The sequence below is a fragment of the Xyrauchen texanus genome, chromosome 40, assembly GCF_025860055.1.
Source record: "Xyrauchen texanus isolate HMW12.3.18 chromosome 40, RBS_HiC_50CHRs, whole genome shotgun sequence".
NCBI lineage: Eukaryota > Metazoa > Chordata > Actinopteri > Cypriniformes > Catostomidae > Xyrauchen > Xyrauchen texanus.
The window spans coordinates 20502988-20518635 of NC_068315.1; the positions used below are offsets into that span (position 1 = coordinate 20502988).

Below are 15648 nucleotides of genomic sequence, written 5' to 3' on the forward strand. Positions count from 1 at the left end.
CAACCATTTTAAACTGTAAAATGTACAGGTTGTTCAGTAAAGTGGTTTATATTTTAACTGTATTTTTTACTTAATTATTCTGGCAACCATAGTTACAGTGTTTTTACCAGTTTTTACAGTGTACCCAAAAAGTTTAACCCAAGTTAAACAGTTTAAAGGCAATGCTACCAAATACTAACAAAGTGTATGTAAACCTCTGACCCACTGGTAATTTTATGAAAGAAATAAAAACTGAAATAAATAATTCTCTCTACTGTTACTCTGACATTTCACATTCTTAAAATAAAGTAGTGATCCTAACTGACCTAAGACTGCAATGTTTCCTAATATTACATTTAAACTGAGTTTAAATGTATTTGGCTAAAGTGTATTTAAACTTCTGACTTCAACTGTACATTGTCGGCCATTCCAATAGAGAGCAACAGGGCCCTGGATTGACCTCTTTGATCCCATAAGGCAATTGAATTACAAATATAAGTAAATGATTAAACGGCTACAATGGTGCTATATTTAGAAAATAATATATATATATATATATATATATATATATATATATTTATTATACATTTCTGTTATAATTTTGATGTATGAAAAGTTTTCAGCACTCAGGATATTTTCGCAATTTAAAGTGTTTCTCTTTTAAAGAAATTAGTTGTTATTTTAAAACGTATTTATAAAATCATGAGCAATCACATGAGATTAAGAGACCAGTCATATGTCAGTAACCTTATTAAGCTGTTTAATTCTACACTGAGAAGGTCACCTAATGGGGACTGCCATATTACAATCACAAGACCAGCCGAAGACTACTTACTTAATCTCAGTAACCATTCTGTTATTGGACACTTTCACTATTATATTAATCATTTCTGACTGTAAATGGTTAATTTCTGCAATGTCATCTGTAACTAAAACTATTGTGTTTGAATTATGCTGTATCCATGCACCTAGGTATCACTCTAAATCCAAGATAACATATGTTTTTTAAATAAATTACTGAGGGCACCTTTAAAAACAATAATAAGGTCTTTATTTTACTCTGAATAGGGAATGTGCCCATAATTAAATGTAGAAAAATAAAATAATTTGTCAGTAAACATACAGGTGTAGGTGCTTCAATCTGTGTCGTATTTTTAGATTAAGTTATTTAACAGTTCCATTCAGCTGTAAAAAGCTGCCTTCGATGGAATTTTGAAATATGAGCTTTGTTTCCTGCTCCCCAGAATGTGATGGAGCAATTCAACCCAGGGCTGCGGAATCTAGTCAACTTGGGAAAGAGCTACGAGAAATCAGTGGCAGGTAACCACCTCAATTTATTTACAGAAAAATGTATATGCATCACCACCATCCTCCATTTTTGCATAGAGCATCTCAAAGAGAAAGCATACTGTTAAATTAAAAACAGCTAATACATAGATCACATAGAGAAATTAACAATAATTGCAACACAGATTTCAGTTCCCGATAATCAGTTTGCTGTGTTCACTCACACAGCAATGACCCTTGCTGGAAAGGCGTATTTTGACGGAGTCTCAAAGATTGGGGAAAATGCTGCGGTGTCACCGGTTTCTAGGGAGCTGGGTGAGTATGAATCTCTAATTGTTGCCCAGTGGTCCTAATCTGGCCTTCACTTAGCTATATGGATTTTTTGTGCAGACAGATCTGTTAAACATTTCCTAGTAGATGATTCATTGCTCTCAGCATGTCTTGGAATATCCTGTGCCAGTCATTTCCTCTCTTATCAAGACTGCATAGACCACATGTTAACATTGGCGTCTGCATTTAGCCCCAGACAGGTTTGGTTCTTGTTGACTCTTTGTGACTCGGTATAATTTTGATTCATATCTTTTGAAAATATAGACAGCTTTATTGTGCATTTTAAATGGCATCTGTGGCATTTCATACTCTCCACCACAGGTCTAGCTGAGGTATCCTAAAAAGGCTTTTGCTCTCCAGTGTGGCTGTAGGCAGCCTGCATCCGTTTGTGATTTTACTGAGCTCTTCTGTCCCTGTCTGGGCCTGTATCCCGGAATGCCTTCTAGACAGCTCAGATGACCACAAGACTGTGTGATTTCTCACACGTTTCACACAGACTGGCAGCAAACATAGAAAGCAAACCATTATGCTGTGAGAGTTTGTCCTCTAAGCTTTCTTGTTTAAAAGGCATCGTAGCTCAAATGTTTCAAAGGAACATGCAGTGTCAAAGTGCACACCAGTTTTATTCAGATTTAATTTGCATGAATATTTTATGTTCCAAATGGCTGTGATGCAGAGTCATAAGTACATGCATCATATTAACATCCTAGGAGGTACCTTTTTAATACTTTTGTGATTACTGGTGCAAGCAGAGGTGGTGCTAGAGGAATAGCAACCTAGCTGTAAATGAAAGCTCTTGCTCTTGGTAGAAGTTTCATAATGTATTAAAAGAATATTATGAGAACTTGTTCCTTATATGAAGAAAGCATGGCTTATGACTGATTTTGACACTTGATCAACCCTTGGTATCATTATATCAACACTCCTGCAGTAAATGTCCACAATAGTCAAAAGTAAGTGCATGTTAACTCAACTCAATTGGAATTTGATAGTAACTAATAAGAACTCCATACTTCATGGTTGGCTCACATGTTATCTAATTATCCTGAAAAATTTATTATTGCCACAAAGTTCAGTTTAGTTCTTAAAATCAGTGAGTTCTCTGGGGAATCCAAACATTCAGTTGAAACTGCATGACTGGAATGTTAAAAGTGCTCAGTCTGGTCACCACCCTTTTCCCTTGCTGACATGCTCTTCTAAAATGAAGTCCAAGAACGTTCAAATGCAAGAATAGATTTGTTGTTTTAACAGAAACAAGTCATCTTATGGTACAATTGTCTATGACAGACATTATCTAACTACACAAATCAAAATGTGGTTGTTAGGGACATGCCACATTTCTAAATTCTCAGAGACTGTTTGGTTTAGGTGTAGAGTGGTTGTGGCATAGTGGCTAAAACACAGGGCTGTTAATCAGAAGGTTGTTGGTTCGAACCCCATTGCCACCACCATTGTGCCCTTGAGCAAGGCACTTAACTCCAGGTTGTTCCGGGGGGATTGTCCCTGTAATAATTGCACTGTAAGTCGCTTTGGATAAAAGTGTCTGCCAAATGCGTAAATGTAAATGTAAGGTGCTTGATGATGTGAACTGGAAAATGTCCGTTGGCCACATTTGATGGGAAGAGGGCTTTTTGTCAACCCTTAGAACATTGTGCTAGAGATTGCAGAGAGATTTGATGCTGTTTGGTATAAAACCAGCTTCTTATACCTGTCGAAGATGCAAAGCATATTGTAGTTTTAAGGTGATTTGAACACCTCTGTCACACAATAATCCTTTAACATTTTCAGCCTTCTCAGGCATTAAGACATTAAATCATCTGGCTTTATTCATGAAATGCATGCTGAAGGAATTTATGAATAGATTGTACGTAAAGCATTCATGTGTTAATTGTCGAATTAAATTACTCACTCATATGAGTGAATTTATGAAGGAATTGCAAAGAAATCTTTTTGTTTTTCATGATAAAGGCCTATTGTTTGAATATTTTCTGAAAGAGATTTCTACCCCTACCTATTATTTGTAGTTTAAATATTTACTTAGTCACTACTAGTGTAGTGATCAAATGAGATTTGAGCAGGCTTGTTAATCGGCCAATATTTGGCCATTATGAGGTTATTTGCATTGGCCGATAACCATTTGGCAAATTAATTGAAGTGTTACCTCATGTGTATAAAAGTATTAATTTAGTTTCAGCAAATTGGTGTTGCATTTGCTGTCTTTAAATTGTCTTTTATGCTTCTATGGGCATTATTTTGGTCAACAGCCACCATGCCATCTAGATATTGGTGTCTACATTGGTCATTGGAAAAGCCCATATCAGTCGACCACTAGTGATGATGCTTCTCATTAGTTGCTAAATTGAGTAAGCATTAGGAAGGTTAGGAAAGCAAACAAAAATATCTAATTTAAGATTAAATTAAAGTGGACAATATTCTCTTGCCAGACCATCATTGTAAAAAAGAATCTTGTGTAAAAAGGCAAGCAAATCCTCAGACCGGTTTATTTATACCTAAGCCTTCTATATAATTTACTTTTCAAAACCCAATTCACTGACCATGCACTGTACTTGCGTTTTAAAGAAATCCAAATGCAGGTTCATATCATGGGAGTTTGATTTACACAGTAATTTACATTACTTATTTAGAACTGGCCCATATATGCTGATCATACAGAACTCAACACGTACAGTACAATCCATTACTTTTCAGTACTACAGCACTTGATTAACAGTTATCTATTGTAGCCAATTGACCATTATAAATCATCTTAATGTCAACATGAAACACAGTTTGTAGCCTGTTTTACATCTGTAATTGGACACATTTCTGAGTGAAAAGGATATTCAACTAGAAAACTTTTAGGGCAGGACTGCAAGTCTGTCCATTAGGAACTGATAAGGTAATAAAAACTGACCATTACATACCAGAATGGAGCCGGTGGTTGAAGAGAAGTTGTAGAAATAAAAGTGATTTGTGGTAAAAGCAGAAAATGAAAGTCGTTGCAGTGCCAGAGCAAGTTAATAACATTTTGATGAAAAATTATAAAGGAAATGTTTTGTACTTGCAATAGCTTACTCTGATAAATTGCACTAAATCAGACCAGAAAAATATGGGAAAAGCCATTTAGGCTTCTTCCATTTGCAGAGATGTCCCTTTGTAAGGTTGTGCTCCCTTTTGCTTCATCTGTTGAGTTGTGAAAACACAGAGATCTTTCTGGCAATCTTGGTACAAAAACATCATTTACAAGCTCACTCTGCTGACCTTTCCATGCTAATGATGCTATTATATCTGCTATAAAAGTGGTAGCGAGCAGTCCATAATGCACATCTTTCTTTAACTCACCCCTGTTTATTTGATGTAAGGTTTGTTTTTATGAGCAGCACTAATGGAGCAACAGCAGTATGAAAAGATAATCCTACTTAGTAGGAGAAGAAAGTGTATGCCAAGGATGTAGAAATAGAGGAGCACACATGTAAATGAGTCCTGAAGACGAGACGTTTTGAAAGTTCAAGTTCAAAGCTGCCTACAGAGAGGAGTCTGTATTTCCTAATTGCAGTGGAAACATCACTAGAAATAGCTACATATATACACCTATATTGTTTAGGGGTCTCCAGTGGTGGTCTTGGCTTAATTAGTGCCCAAGGTGAGATGGCATGACCAAAGAAGAAATATTGTTAGATTTGTACTCAAAACGTATTACTATGTGTTTGCTCACTGTATGGAAATGAACAGATTAGACTTTTTAACATGCAAACTCCTACAAGTTTCAAATGACTGTTTTGGGTGAACTATCCGTTATCACTGATCTGAATAGGTTATTTGTTTAGCGTTCACATTTAACATTTAGACTGATAGTTTACTTGCAATACTTGTGCAACTTTGTTATCCTAATTATTAAAATACAAACTATAATTTATTTTTTTTTAAAGGAATGTTCCGGGTTCAATACAAGTTTATCTCAATCGACAGCATTTGTGGCATAATTTTATTTAACACAAAAATTAATTCTGACTCATCCCTCCTTTTCTAAAATATAGAAATTCGAGGTTATAGTGAGGCACTTACTATGAAAGTGAATGGGGACAATTTATGGAGGGTTTAAACCAAAAATTCAAGCTTATAATTTTATAAAAGCACTTTTGTTAAAACTTGTATTATTTGAGCTGTAAAGTTGTTTAAATTGTCATTTTAGTGTTTGTTGACATTACATCATCATGGTAATGAAGTTGTAAAACTGGCTTTACCTTTAAACAGAAAAGGTTTGTAAGCGATTTTATCCAATTAAAATCTTGTTTACAGGTATATCTTTGTCTTGTGGCTATACTTTTGACAAAGTGAGTATTTTATCGTTCAAAAATTGGCCTTCATTTATTTCCATTGTAAGTGCCTCACTGTAACCCAGACCTTTTTATTTATTTATTTATTTTTTTTTTTTTAAGAAAAGGAAGGACGAGTCGAAATTAATTGTTGTGGCAATCAACATTATGCCACAAATGCTGTCAATTGAGCTTAACTTGTATTGAACCCGGAACATTCCCAGAAAGAAGTTGCACACAGTTGTCTCAAACAATCTAAGGGTGCACATGCCACCTCCGTTTGAATGGGCATGACACTTGAGGTTGCAGGAGCAGTAATGTAGCTTGAAGTTTTCACATACTTTTTCAGGAGTGGTTCTGATGGAGATTGCAGAAGTGCATAAGAAGGTCCAGCTGGAGATGGAGGAGTCTGTAAGTATGCCTGGCCTTTCAGCAGCTTCATGGCTCCTTTCCCTTATTCCTCTCTTTGTTTTATTGCTCTTTTTCATTTAAAATTCTACACAGTCCAGAAACGGCCTGGAGTACACCTAGAGTAATACTCTCATTTCTCAAATCTCAAAATCTATGAAACCGCATTCATATTGGGGTTCAGCTAGACTAGACACACCCCCATTCCTGTTCAATCAAATCAACACCTAAGTAGAATTATTTCAGCAGCATGAAATTTGCTAAAAGGTCCCACCCAATAGCACACTATGCCAAGGTCTAAAGAAATTCCAGAAATGATTGAAATACATCAGTCTAGGAAGGGTTACAACGCTATTTTAAAGGCTCTTGGACTCCAAAAAACCACAGTGAGAACCATTATCTCCAAATTGAGAATATTTGGCACAGTAGTGAACCTTCCCAGAAGTGGCCGACCTTCCAAAATTCCTCCCAAGAGCACAGTGACGACTCATCCAGGAAGTCACAAAAAAGCCAAAGACAACTTCCAAGGAACTGCAGGCCTCTCTTGCATCAATAAAGGTCATTGTTCATGACTCCACTATCAGAAAGACAAATGCCAAATATGCCATCCATGGAAGTGGTGAGGCGAAAACCACTGTTAACCCAGGAGAACATTAAGGCTCGTCTGATTTTGCCAAAACACATCTTGAGAATCCTCAAACCTTTTGGGAGAATGTTTAGTAGACTGATGAGTCGAAAGTGGAACTGTTGGAAGACCGGGGTCCCGTTACTTCTGGTGTAAATCAAACACAGAATTCCACAAAAAGAACATCTGCTTCAGGACCAGGGTGACTTGCAATAATTGAGGGAAACATGAATTCTGCTCTCTACCAGAAAATCGTAAAGGAGAACATCTGGTCATCAGTCCACAAGTCAGAGAAGCTCAAACGCTACTGGATTATGAAGCAAGACAATGATTCAAATCACAGGAGTAAGCCGACCTCTAAATGGCGCAAAAGAAGCAAAATTAAAGTTTTGGAGTGACCCTAGCCAAAATCCTGACTTAAAGCCAATTGAGATGCTGTGGCATGACCTTAAATGGGCAATTCATGCTCAAAAACCCTCCAGTGTGGCTGAACTAAAGCAGTTAGTTCAAGATTGGGGCAAAATTCCATCAAAGTGTTGTGAATGACTGATTTCCAGTTATCGGAAGCATTTGGTTGCTGTTGTTGCTGCTAAAGGTGGCACAATCAGCTATTAATTTTAAGGGAGCAGTTCGTTTTTCACATGGGTGATCTAGCATAAAACAAAGGCAATCTGAGTAAACACAAAATACAATTTCAAATATATATATATATATATATTTATTTTGAAGCAAAAAATATATCCATATTTTGTGTTTACTCAGGTTGCCTTTGTTTTATGCTTTATCTTGTTTGATGTTCTAAAACAATTTTGTATGAAAAATACACAAAAATAGAAGAAATCAGGAAGGGGGAAAATATTTATTCACAGCACAGTATATTCATAGTCATATGCTGACAATGAGATTATTCCATATTTTGTTTTTCAAAACATTGACATTTATAAATAACATGCAAGCAATACGTGTACACCTATTGCATAAAGGAAAGTGTGTGAGTTTAACTGTGGTATGTGATTGAGCACATATATCTTTGCTGACCCTCCGTTCTCTTGACTTTATGAACATTTCTCCCTCCAATCCCTGCAGAACCTTTTTGTTTTTTATCAGATAATCTTACACTTGCAGCAAACAGTTTGGAATAATATACAGATTTTACTGTTTCGGAAGGAAATTGGTACTTTAATTCAAGTTACATTCAACTGATCACAATGTATAGTCAGGACATTACTGATGTAAAATACAGTACCATCACTTTTTGGAAAAATTAATTTTTTATCAAATCTAGACAGGCCCCATTTCCAACAGCCATCACTTCAGCGCCTTATTTTTTAATTGTTTTTAGTAATCATGCTAAATTGCTAATTTGGTACTAGAAAATCACTTACCATTATATCAAACACCGTTGAAAGCTATTTGGGTCATTAAATTAAGCTTAACATTGTCTTTGTGTTTGTTTTTGAGTTGCCACAGTATGCAATAGACTGCCATATCTTACGGTCAATATTAGGTAAAAATGGCAAAAAAGAAACCAATTTCTCTAGAAACTCATCAGTCAATCATTGTTTTGAGGAATGAAGGCTATACAATGCTTGAAATTGCCAAAACACTGAAGATTCATACAAACTTGTACACTAAAATCTTCAAAGACAAAGAACAACTGGCTCTAACAAGGACAGAAAGAGATGTGGAAGGCCCAGATGCACAACTAAACATCAAGAGAAGTACATCAGAGTCTCTAGTTTGAGAAATAGATGCTGCACATGTCCTCAGCTGACAGCTTCATTGAATTCTACCTGCTCAACAACAGTTTCATGTACAACAGTAAAGAGAAGACTCATGGGTGCTGGTCTAATGGGAAGAATTGCAGAGAAAAAGCCACTTTTGAAACAGAAAAATAAAAATAAAAGGTTAGAATGCACAAAGAAACACAGACATTGGGCAACAGATAATTGAAAAGAGTGTTATGGATCTTAACCCCATTGAGCTTTTGTGGGATCAGCTAGACTGTAAGGTGCACGAGAAGTGCCCGACAAGATGGCCACATCTATGGAAAGTGCTACAGGAAGTGTGGGGTGAAATGTCACCTGAGTATCTGGACAAACTGACTGCTAGAATGGCAAGGATCTGCAAAGCTGTCATTGCTGCATGTGGAGGATTTTTTTTTATGAGAAATCTTTGAAGTAGTTTAAGAAGTTCTGAATTAATTTTTTTTAATTGTTATGGTAATTTTTCACATTAATGTCCTGACACTGATGAATAAAAGTAACAATTTCTTTCCATTAGAGCAAAATCTGTACATTATTCCAAACTTTTGGCCGCCAGTGAAGGTATTCACACTTACAAAAGGTGTTTTGAATATTTAACCACAGAAGCTGATAAGATAACACTTTTGTCCGTATTCTCTACTTAGTCACGTTATCATTGTGGAATTTACCAGACTTAATTCAATATCACCGTTATTGATTTTTATCTCTCTGACTAATTTGTAATTCCTCCAATCCCTTGTTGTGATAGTTCAAGAAGTTCCACAGAGAGCTTATCGCAGAACTGGAAAAGAAAACCGATATGGATACCAAGTATATGAACGTAAGTATTGCATGTTTTTACTCCATTACTGTTCAAACTTTAGTAATACTCAATGTGTTACGCTCACCTGTGTGAGCAAGGTCATTTCAAGGATGCTGTGATATTACAATCCTCCTAGGCCACTTTCAAAAGATACCAGTCTGAACACAAAATGAAGCAAGACTTCCTGGACAAATCACAGGCTGACCTGAAGAAACTGCGCAGAAAAAGTCAAGGGAAGCATTCGTCTAAATATGAGATCAAAGAAAATGAGGTGAGGACATCTTTTGATATTTGGTGAAAGTTATATCTATCTGTAATGCACTTGAAGTTGCTCTCAGTTATTCAAGTGCATATACAATTCAGTTTATTTCAGTTTATTGTCTGGCTCTGTATCAGGAAGATTATTTGCCACTCAATACCTATAACATAATTCACTGGGCTAGGCTCTTTGGTTTTTAATACCAGTTTTTATTGCTCACCCATCACCATTGTGGTCCTCCTTTCAAAGGCACATTGTTTCTTTGAACAGTTTGCAATAGAAATCTGTTTACATAACATGTTTGTTTTAGAGTTTATTTCTGTCCTGTTTTGACAGTTGTCTAAAGGAAAATTTAAATGATTGAGTGCTGTGTTTATGAATAATGCAACACCCTGCAATCGTGTAAATTGTGTTTTTACAGAACTAAAGGAATGTTTTGTTGACTGAATTACGAGTCTATGAAATTGAGAACTGATAACTGGGAAATTATTAACAAGTCTAATAAAGCATTCATTTAGACTATACTCTAAACACAACAGCAAACTCAAAAAGATAAATCTGGGTGGCGCTGATGAAGTGCTTATAAAACGTTCTTGTTGAGAAACAAGTTATTTATTGACCGAAAGTGGATTAAGTTGATGAGGTTGCTTAATCGTGTAGTACCACCCAGTTTATTTGTCTACTTTCATTCGTCTGGTATCTCATTCAAAAACATGTCAATTTATATCCCTGACCGAACCAAATGAATCATAATTTCACGTAACCATAGTCATATAAAATATTTTACATGCACTTCTGTTGTTAAAGCTACTGCAAAACAATACTGTAGGTAGCTTGTGTGGGTCTCACTTGTCTAGGCATGATGCACAAATGAAGAAGAAAAAAAAAACACAACTCCAAGGAAACAAGCAACGTTCATGGTCACTATGAAAACTTAGGCAGAGAAATATAATAGGAAGGGAAATCTAGTAAAGAAGAACAGAGCTCTGTTCCTGGTGTCATTTTCATTGGTTTGAAGGGTAATTGCTTCTCAAGCTGTGTCTGGAGTAAGTGTTACTTGCAAGACATTGGCTGCATTTGCGTGAGTTGTTATTTTATTAAATGTCATTTGTATGGCAAATGTACCGAATCATTCCAAGTATATCTGTACTGTTCTTGCTAAAAGTACATTGACTAATCAAGAAACAAAGGATCATCTATTATATAATTAATTGTAGCCTTATTATATTTCATATATCTTGTGATTGCTATAATTGTTAGTGCTTGGAGACCATCTCATCCCGGCAGACAGACATGCAAAGATTTATCGCAGAAGGATATAGGGAAGCTCTGTTGGAAGAGAAAAGAAGGTTCTGTTTCCTAGTGGACAAACACTGTGCCTTCTCATACCAGCTAGCAGATTTTCATGACAAGGTAACCTATTGAATATATTATGGTTTCCCATTAAATCAATATAAAGGAAATAGTTTACTCAAATTTTTTAATCATCTCATTTCAAACCTTTATGACATCTGTGGGGCAGAACATTTGTATTTTTGTTGAATATCCAGAACATCCCCAAATTTGGTCTGTTCCTAAAACTATCGCTATTGTATGGCATCAGAGGACTAGGAATACAGCGTGCAAGTCTTGTTGACTACTTTTATGAGCCTTTTTGTGGAGCTTTTTTTTTTCTTTTTTGTAGTGTGACGGCACCAGTTCTCATTCCTTTTCATTATCAAGAGTGGCCAGGATATACTATACTATAGTAACTATAGGCTACTGTAAAAAAAAAAAATAAAAAAAATAATTAAAAAAAAGTTTCACCATTTGTGTTCCACAGAAAAAGGAAAGTAATTTTCAATCAATAAAGTTTGACTTTCAATTAAAAGGAATATTAGATGATATCCTAATTATTAAATAAAAACTGATTGTGCATGTACCAGTACAAACTGTTCATGCATTTCACAGGCCAAGGAGATACTTACCGTCAAACTACCCAGTTGGCAGGATAAGTGCACTGATGCCACCAAGGTTCCAGACACGGTGATATCCATGATTGAGGGTCTGCATACTCCAATGACAGTCATACCAGAGTCCTCGGCTATAATCGAGCAGAGTGACCAGGTCAGTCTCAAACAGACAACCATGCTTAACCAATGCTAATGTTAAAAAAAACTACATTTCAGTTAAGGATTCATTGTACCTTCAACAAAAAAGGTATTAAATAAAATGTAAATGTACAAGTATATGATGTAAATGTACAAGTATATGAATATTTTTAGGACAAAACCTTTAAATATTTATTATCGATGTACAATGTAAGCATTATAACAAAGTATGTAAATGCATTAATATGGTACTATGTTGTTTTTATGTTTTCTCAGAACCATTCAAATGCAGTGGTTCCACCACCAGCCCCGTCACTCAAAGCCCACACAAGTCCACTGGCCAGTATGTTCTCCCAGGACATTCCCAAAAGCCCCATCTCATCAGAGCAGTGGTCAGGCAAGCTGGAGACTCTTATGCTTTGATCTATTCTTTTTAATCAGACAGCAGCTTCTCATCACAATAATCAAGCACAGTCTAGTTTGTATTGTGTTTGTATTAAAGAGGGACTCCAAATATACATTTGATTGCTAAACAGTCTGATTAGTGTTGCAATATACCTTTTTGAAAATGGCACAGAAATAATGCTTGCTTTGAAATCAGCAGATCAAGACAGCCTTGATGGAAATGACCTGTCCAGGTCTACGTCTGTGTCCAGCGGTATGGACATGGTGAAGAAGATCAGAGTGCAAACTATTTTCCCCCACACAGCAGGAAATAATGAGACCCTGCTGAGCTTTGATGATGGAGACATCATTACACTGCTTATTCAAGATGAGCGGGATGGATGGCTGTATGGAGAACTAGAACATACTGGACAGTAAGTTTAGGCTATGCCTTTTCATACATAAACATATTTGTATGGCACTGTTAAAAAAAATCTTGTCATTCTGAGTTGTCATATGTACCCCATAAAATCAGAATTGGATTTTTGTGGCTTTAGTTCAGGTCTATTAGCTTTGTGGTAATCTATATTCTAGCATGCTCATTAAAGTTGACAACATTAACTTATGCAGATACAAGTTTGTAAGTATACTGTAAGTTTGATTAAATTAACAACAGAGCTTTAATATTTAGATTAGATAACTTCATAATCTGATGTTTATATAAATAAATAAATCACCTTTCTGTCTACTACATCATCATCTTGCCCGGAGGTTATGTAAGACAGTTAAAATACATTCTAAAGGACTTTTTTCACTTTTTGAGGGAGTAATACTGATTTAAAGGTGCTGTATTTTATTTCATGGAAAAATATGCAAACATTTATAAAAAAAAATAGATAAATTAATAAACTACAAACTCCAAGGATGGGAACTAAGTGGACTAATGATTCAGATAAATTCCCTCGCAATGTCCGTAATATGTCTGCAATATGTGTCCAAGCCTCAACAGATTTGCTCTTTTCTCCCTGTTGTTTGACACATGACCTCATGCACAACAATATGAAGGAAAGGTCTTAGCCTATGGAGTCAATTCCATGCCACATATATTTGCAAAAATATAAAGTTTTGCAAAAGAAAAAAATTATTGAGCAAAAGAAAAAGAAACATTTCAAACAAAAATTAAGTATCACAAAAGAAAAATAAAGTATTGGAGAAAAAAAAAGAAAGTTTTGCAAACAAAAATAAAGAATTGCAAAATATAAATAAAATATAGCAAAAACCAAGATATAATTAATTGCAAAGATCAATGACTGTTTTAAAAGAAACGTTTATCCTTTTTTATCTCTGCAACAGATTTTTAGGCAGCAATGATTTTGCCACACATCTTTTTCTTTGCGATACCTACAAATTATTTTGCAACGCTCCTTTTAATCTGCATTTCCATCAAGTGTGAGCTCTTCACTTTTCTGTACATTTTATGCACTTTATGGCACTGTTTTGATGCGTTTTATGCACTTTATGGCACTGTTTTGATGTGGGGGTGGAGTCAGGGGATTGGGGCGTGTACAATGGGCTCAGAGATGCCTCCCTGGAAGTTACGTCATTAGCTTGAGACACGGATCAATCATCATGGCCGAGCAGAGGCATGCGGGTGGATCTCAGGTATGTAACGACTTATTGCATACTGCAGTTCAACACTGATGGCATCATTATGCCCACTGCCCTACAAAATAACAGTTTCTTCAGTAAGTTGATATATACAAAATGCAAAATAAAGTTTGTATGATATTTTGACAAGATATTATGGAAATTAATTTGTTATTTTACTTTCTATATAACTGCTATACAAATGAATTCTTGACAGTGTATTTGTTGTTTGACATCAGAAGATCCGCTCATGATTGTCAATTATCTGTTAACACTAATAATGCCTTACAAATATGTACATTATCCAAAGCTGCTAGCTAACGTTAGCGAGTATGGCTAATAAATCCACCGCTTTAACTGATCTCTAACTTCTTTATTTAAAGCAAACGCTGTTAATACACATTTAATGCTAATTAAATAAAAGGAAACAATCAACTTTACATACCTGAGATTCACCCGCATGCCTCTGCTCGGCCATGATGATTGATCCGTGTCTCAAGCTAATAACGTAACTTCCAGGGAGGCATCTCTGAGCCCATTGTACACGCCCCAATCCCCTGACTCCACCCCCACATCAAAACAGTGCCATAAAGTGAAACGCACAGAAAAGTGAAGCGCAAAGGCAAAACGGTATCATGAGCTTACACTTGATGGAAATGCAGATTAAAAGGAGCGTTGCAAAATAATTAGTAGGCATCGCAAAGAAAACGATGTGTGGCATAATCATTGCCGCATAAAAATCTGTTGCAGAGATAAAAAAGGATAAAAGTTCTTAAGTTCCTTTTAAAACAGTCATTGATCTTTGCAATTAATTATATCTTGGTTTTTGCTGTATTTTATTTATATTTTGCAATTCTTTATTTTTGTTTGAAATTTTTCTTTTTCTTTTGCTCAATAAATTTTTTCTTTTGCAAAACTTTATATTTTTGCAAATATATGTGGTATGGAATTGACTCCATATTAGCCCATAATTTATTTTATAGTTCATACTTCAACTGGTGCCTTGCTTATGCTGTTCTCAGGCACATCTATTCTTTATGAAAATATTAAGTGAAAGGCACCTGTAACCATTTCAAATAATGAAGGCAGCAGTGCAGTTAGCTGCACTTTGCGTGGTCTTGTATTTGTGTTTTTGGACATTTTAATGAGCCACTTTGTTATACCTGATCAGTTCTGCCATTTCAAAGTTACTTAGTCCACAGATTTTCTCTCTCTACCATATGCTGTTACACTGCTATTTTGAGAAAAGAAAACGTCTTAATGAACTGATGCACACTTTAAAGCTCAGTTCAAAGATTGCAGCAGCTGGCTATATGACTGTTCATAAGCAACCAATTCCAAATGCATTCTTAATAACTACATTGTGCTCCATTGTACATTTGTGTCACTGCAGTGATTTTTTTTTTTCTTCATATAACCGTTGTTACGACCTCCCTTCTAGTAAAATACTTTAAAAAGGGAAGGTAACCTAACATAAACAAAAATTAGTGAACCACGCCACTGCTCAGAACTAGTTTATTAATTCACTTAAAACAACATATAAACAAAATCAAACAACTTACCAAATAAATATTTAACATGGCAAACAACAATTAATAAAAGGAGCTATGAAATGTAATGCATAGCTAAACAATTATAACATGATTTCAATCAGCTAACTCTCAAATAATGAACAGGTCCGTCAACCTAAGGGAAAGAGAGCATGCACACTCATAGAGATGGAGCGATGCCAACGTAAACAAGGGAGTGACAATG

At 35.5% G+C, this 15648-nt stretch overlaps 1 protein-coding gene across 2 annotated transcripts in view; it reads left to right on the forward strand.

Moving 5' to 3' along the window:
• baiap2l1a (BAR/IMD domain containing adaptor protein 2 like 1a) overlaps positions 1-15648 on the forward strand; it is a 28476-nt gene that overhangs the window by 2680 nt on the left and 10148 nt on the right. For both annotated transcript variants that reach the window (XM_052113189.1, XM_052113190.1), the window contains exons 2-10: positions 1224-1299; positions 1495-1581; positions 6262-6323; positions 9460-9531; positions 9650-9784; positions 11033-11185; positions 11723-11878; positions 12139-12259; positions 12467-12680. In XM_052113189.1, coding sequence (XP_051969149.1) covers positions 1224-1299; positions 1495-1581; positions 6262-6323; positions 9460-9531; positions 9650-9784; positions 11033-11185; positions 11723-11878; positions 12139-12259; positions 12467-12680 — 1076 coding nt within the window. The remainder of the gene's footprint in view (positions 1-1223; positions 1300-1494; positions 1582-6261; positions 6324-9459; positions 9532-9649; positions 9785-11032; positions 11186-11722; positions 11879-12138; positions 12260-12466; positions 12681-15648) is intronic.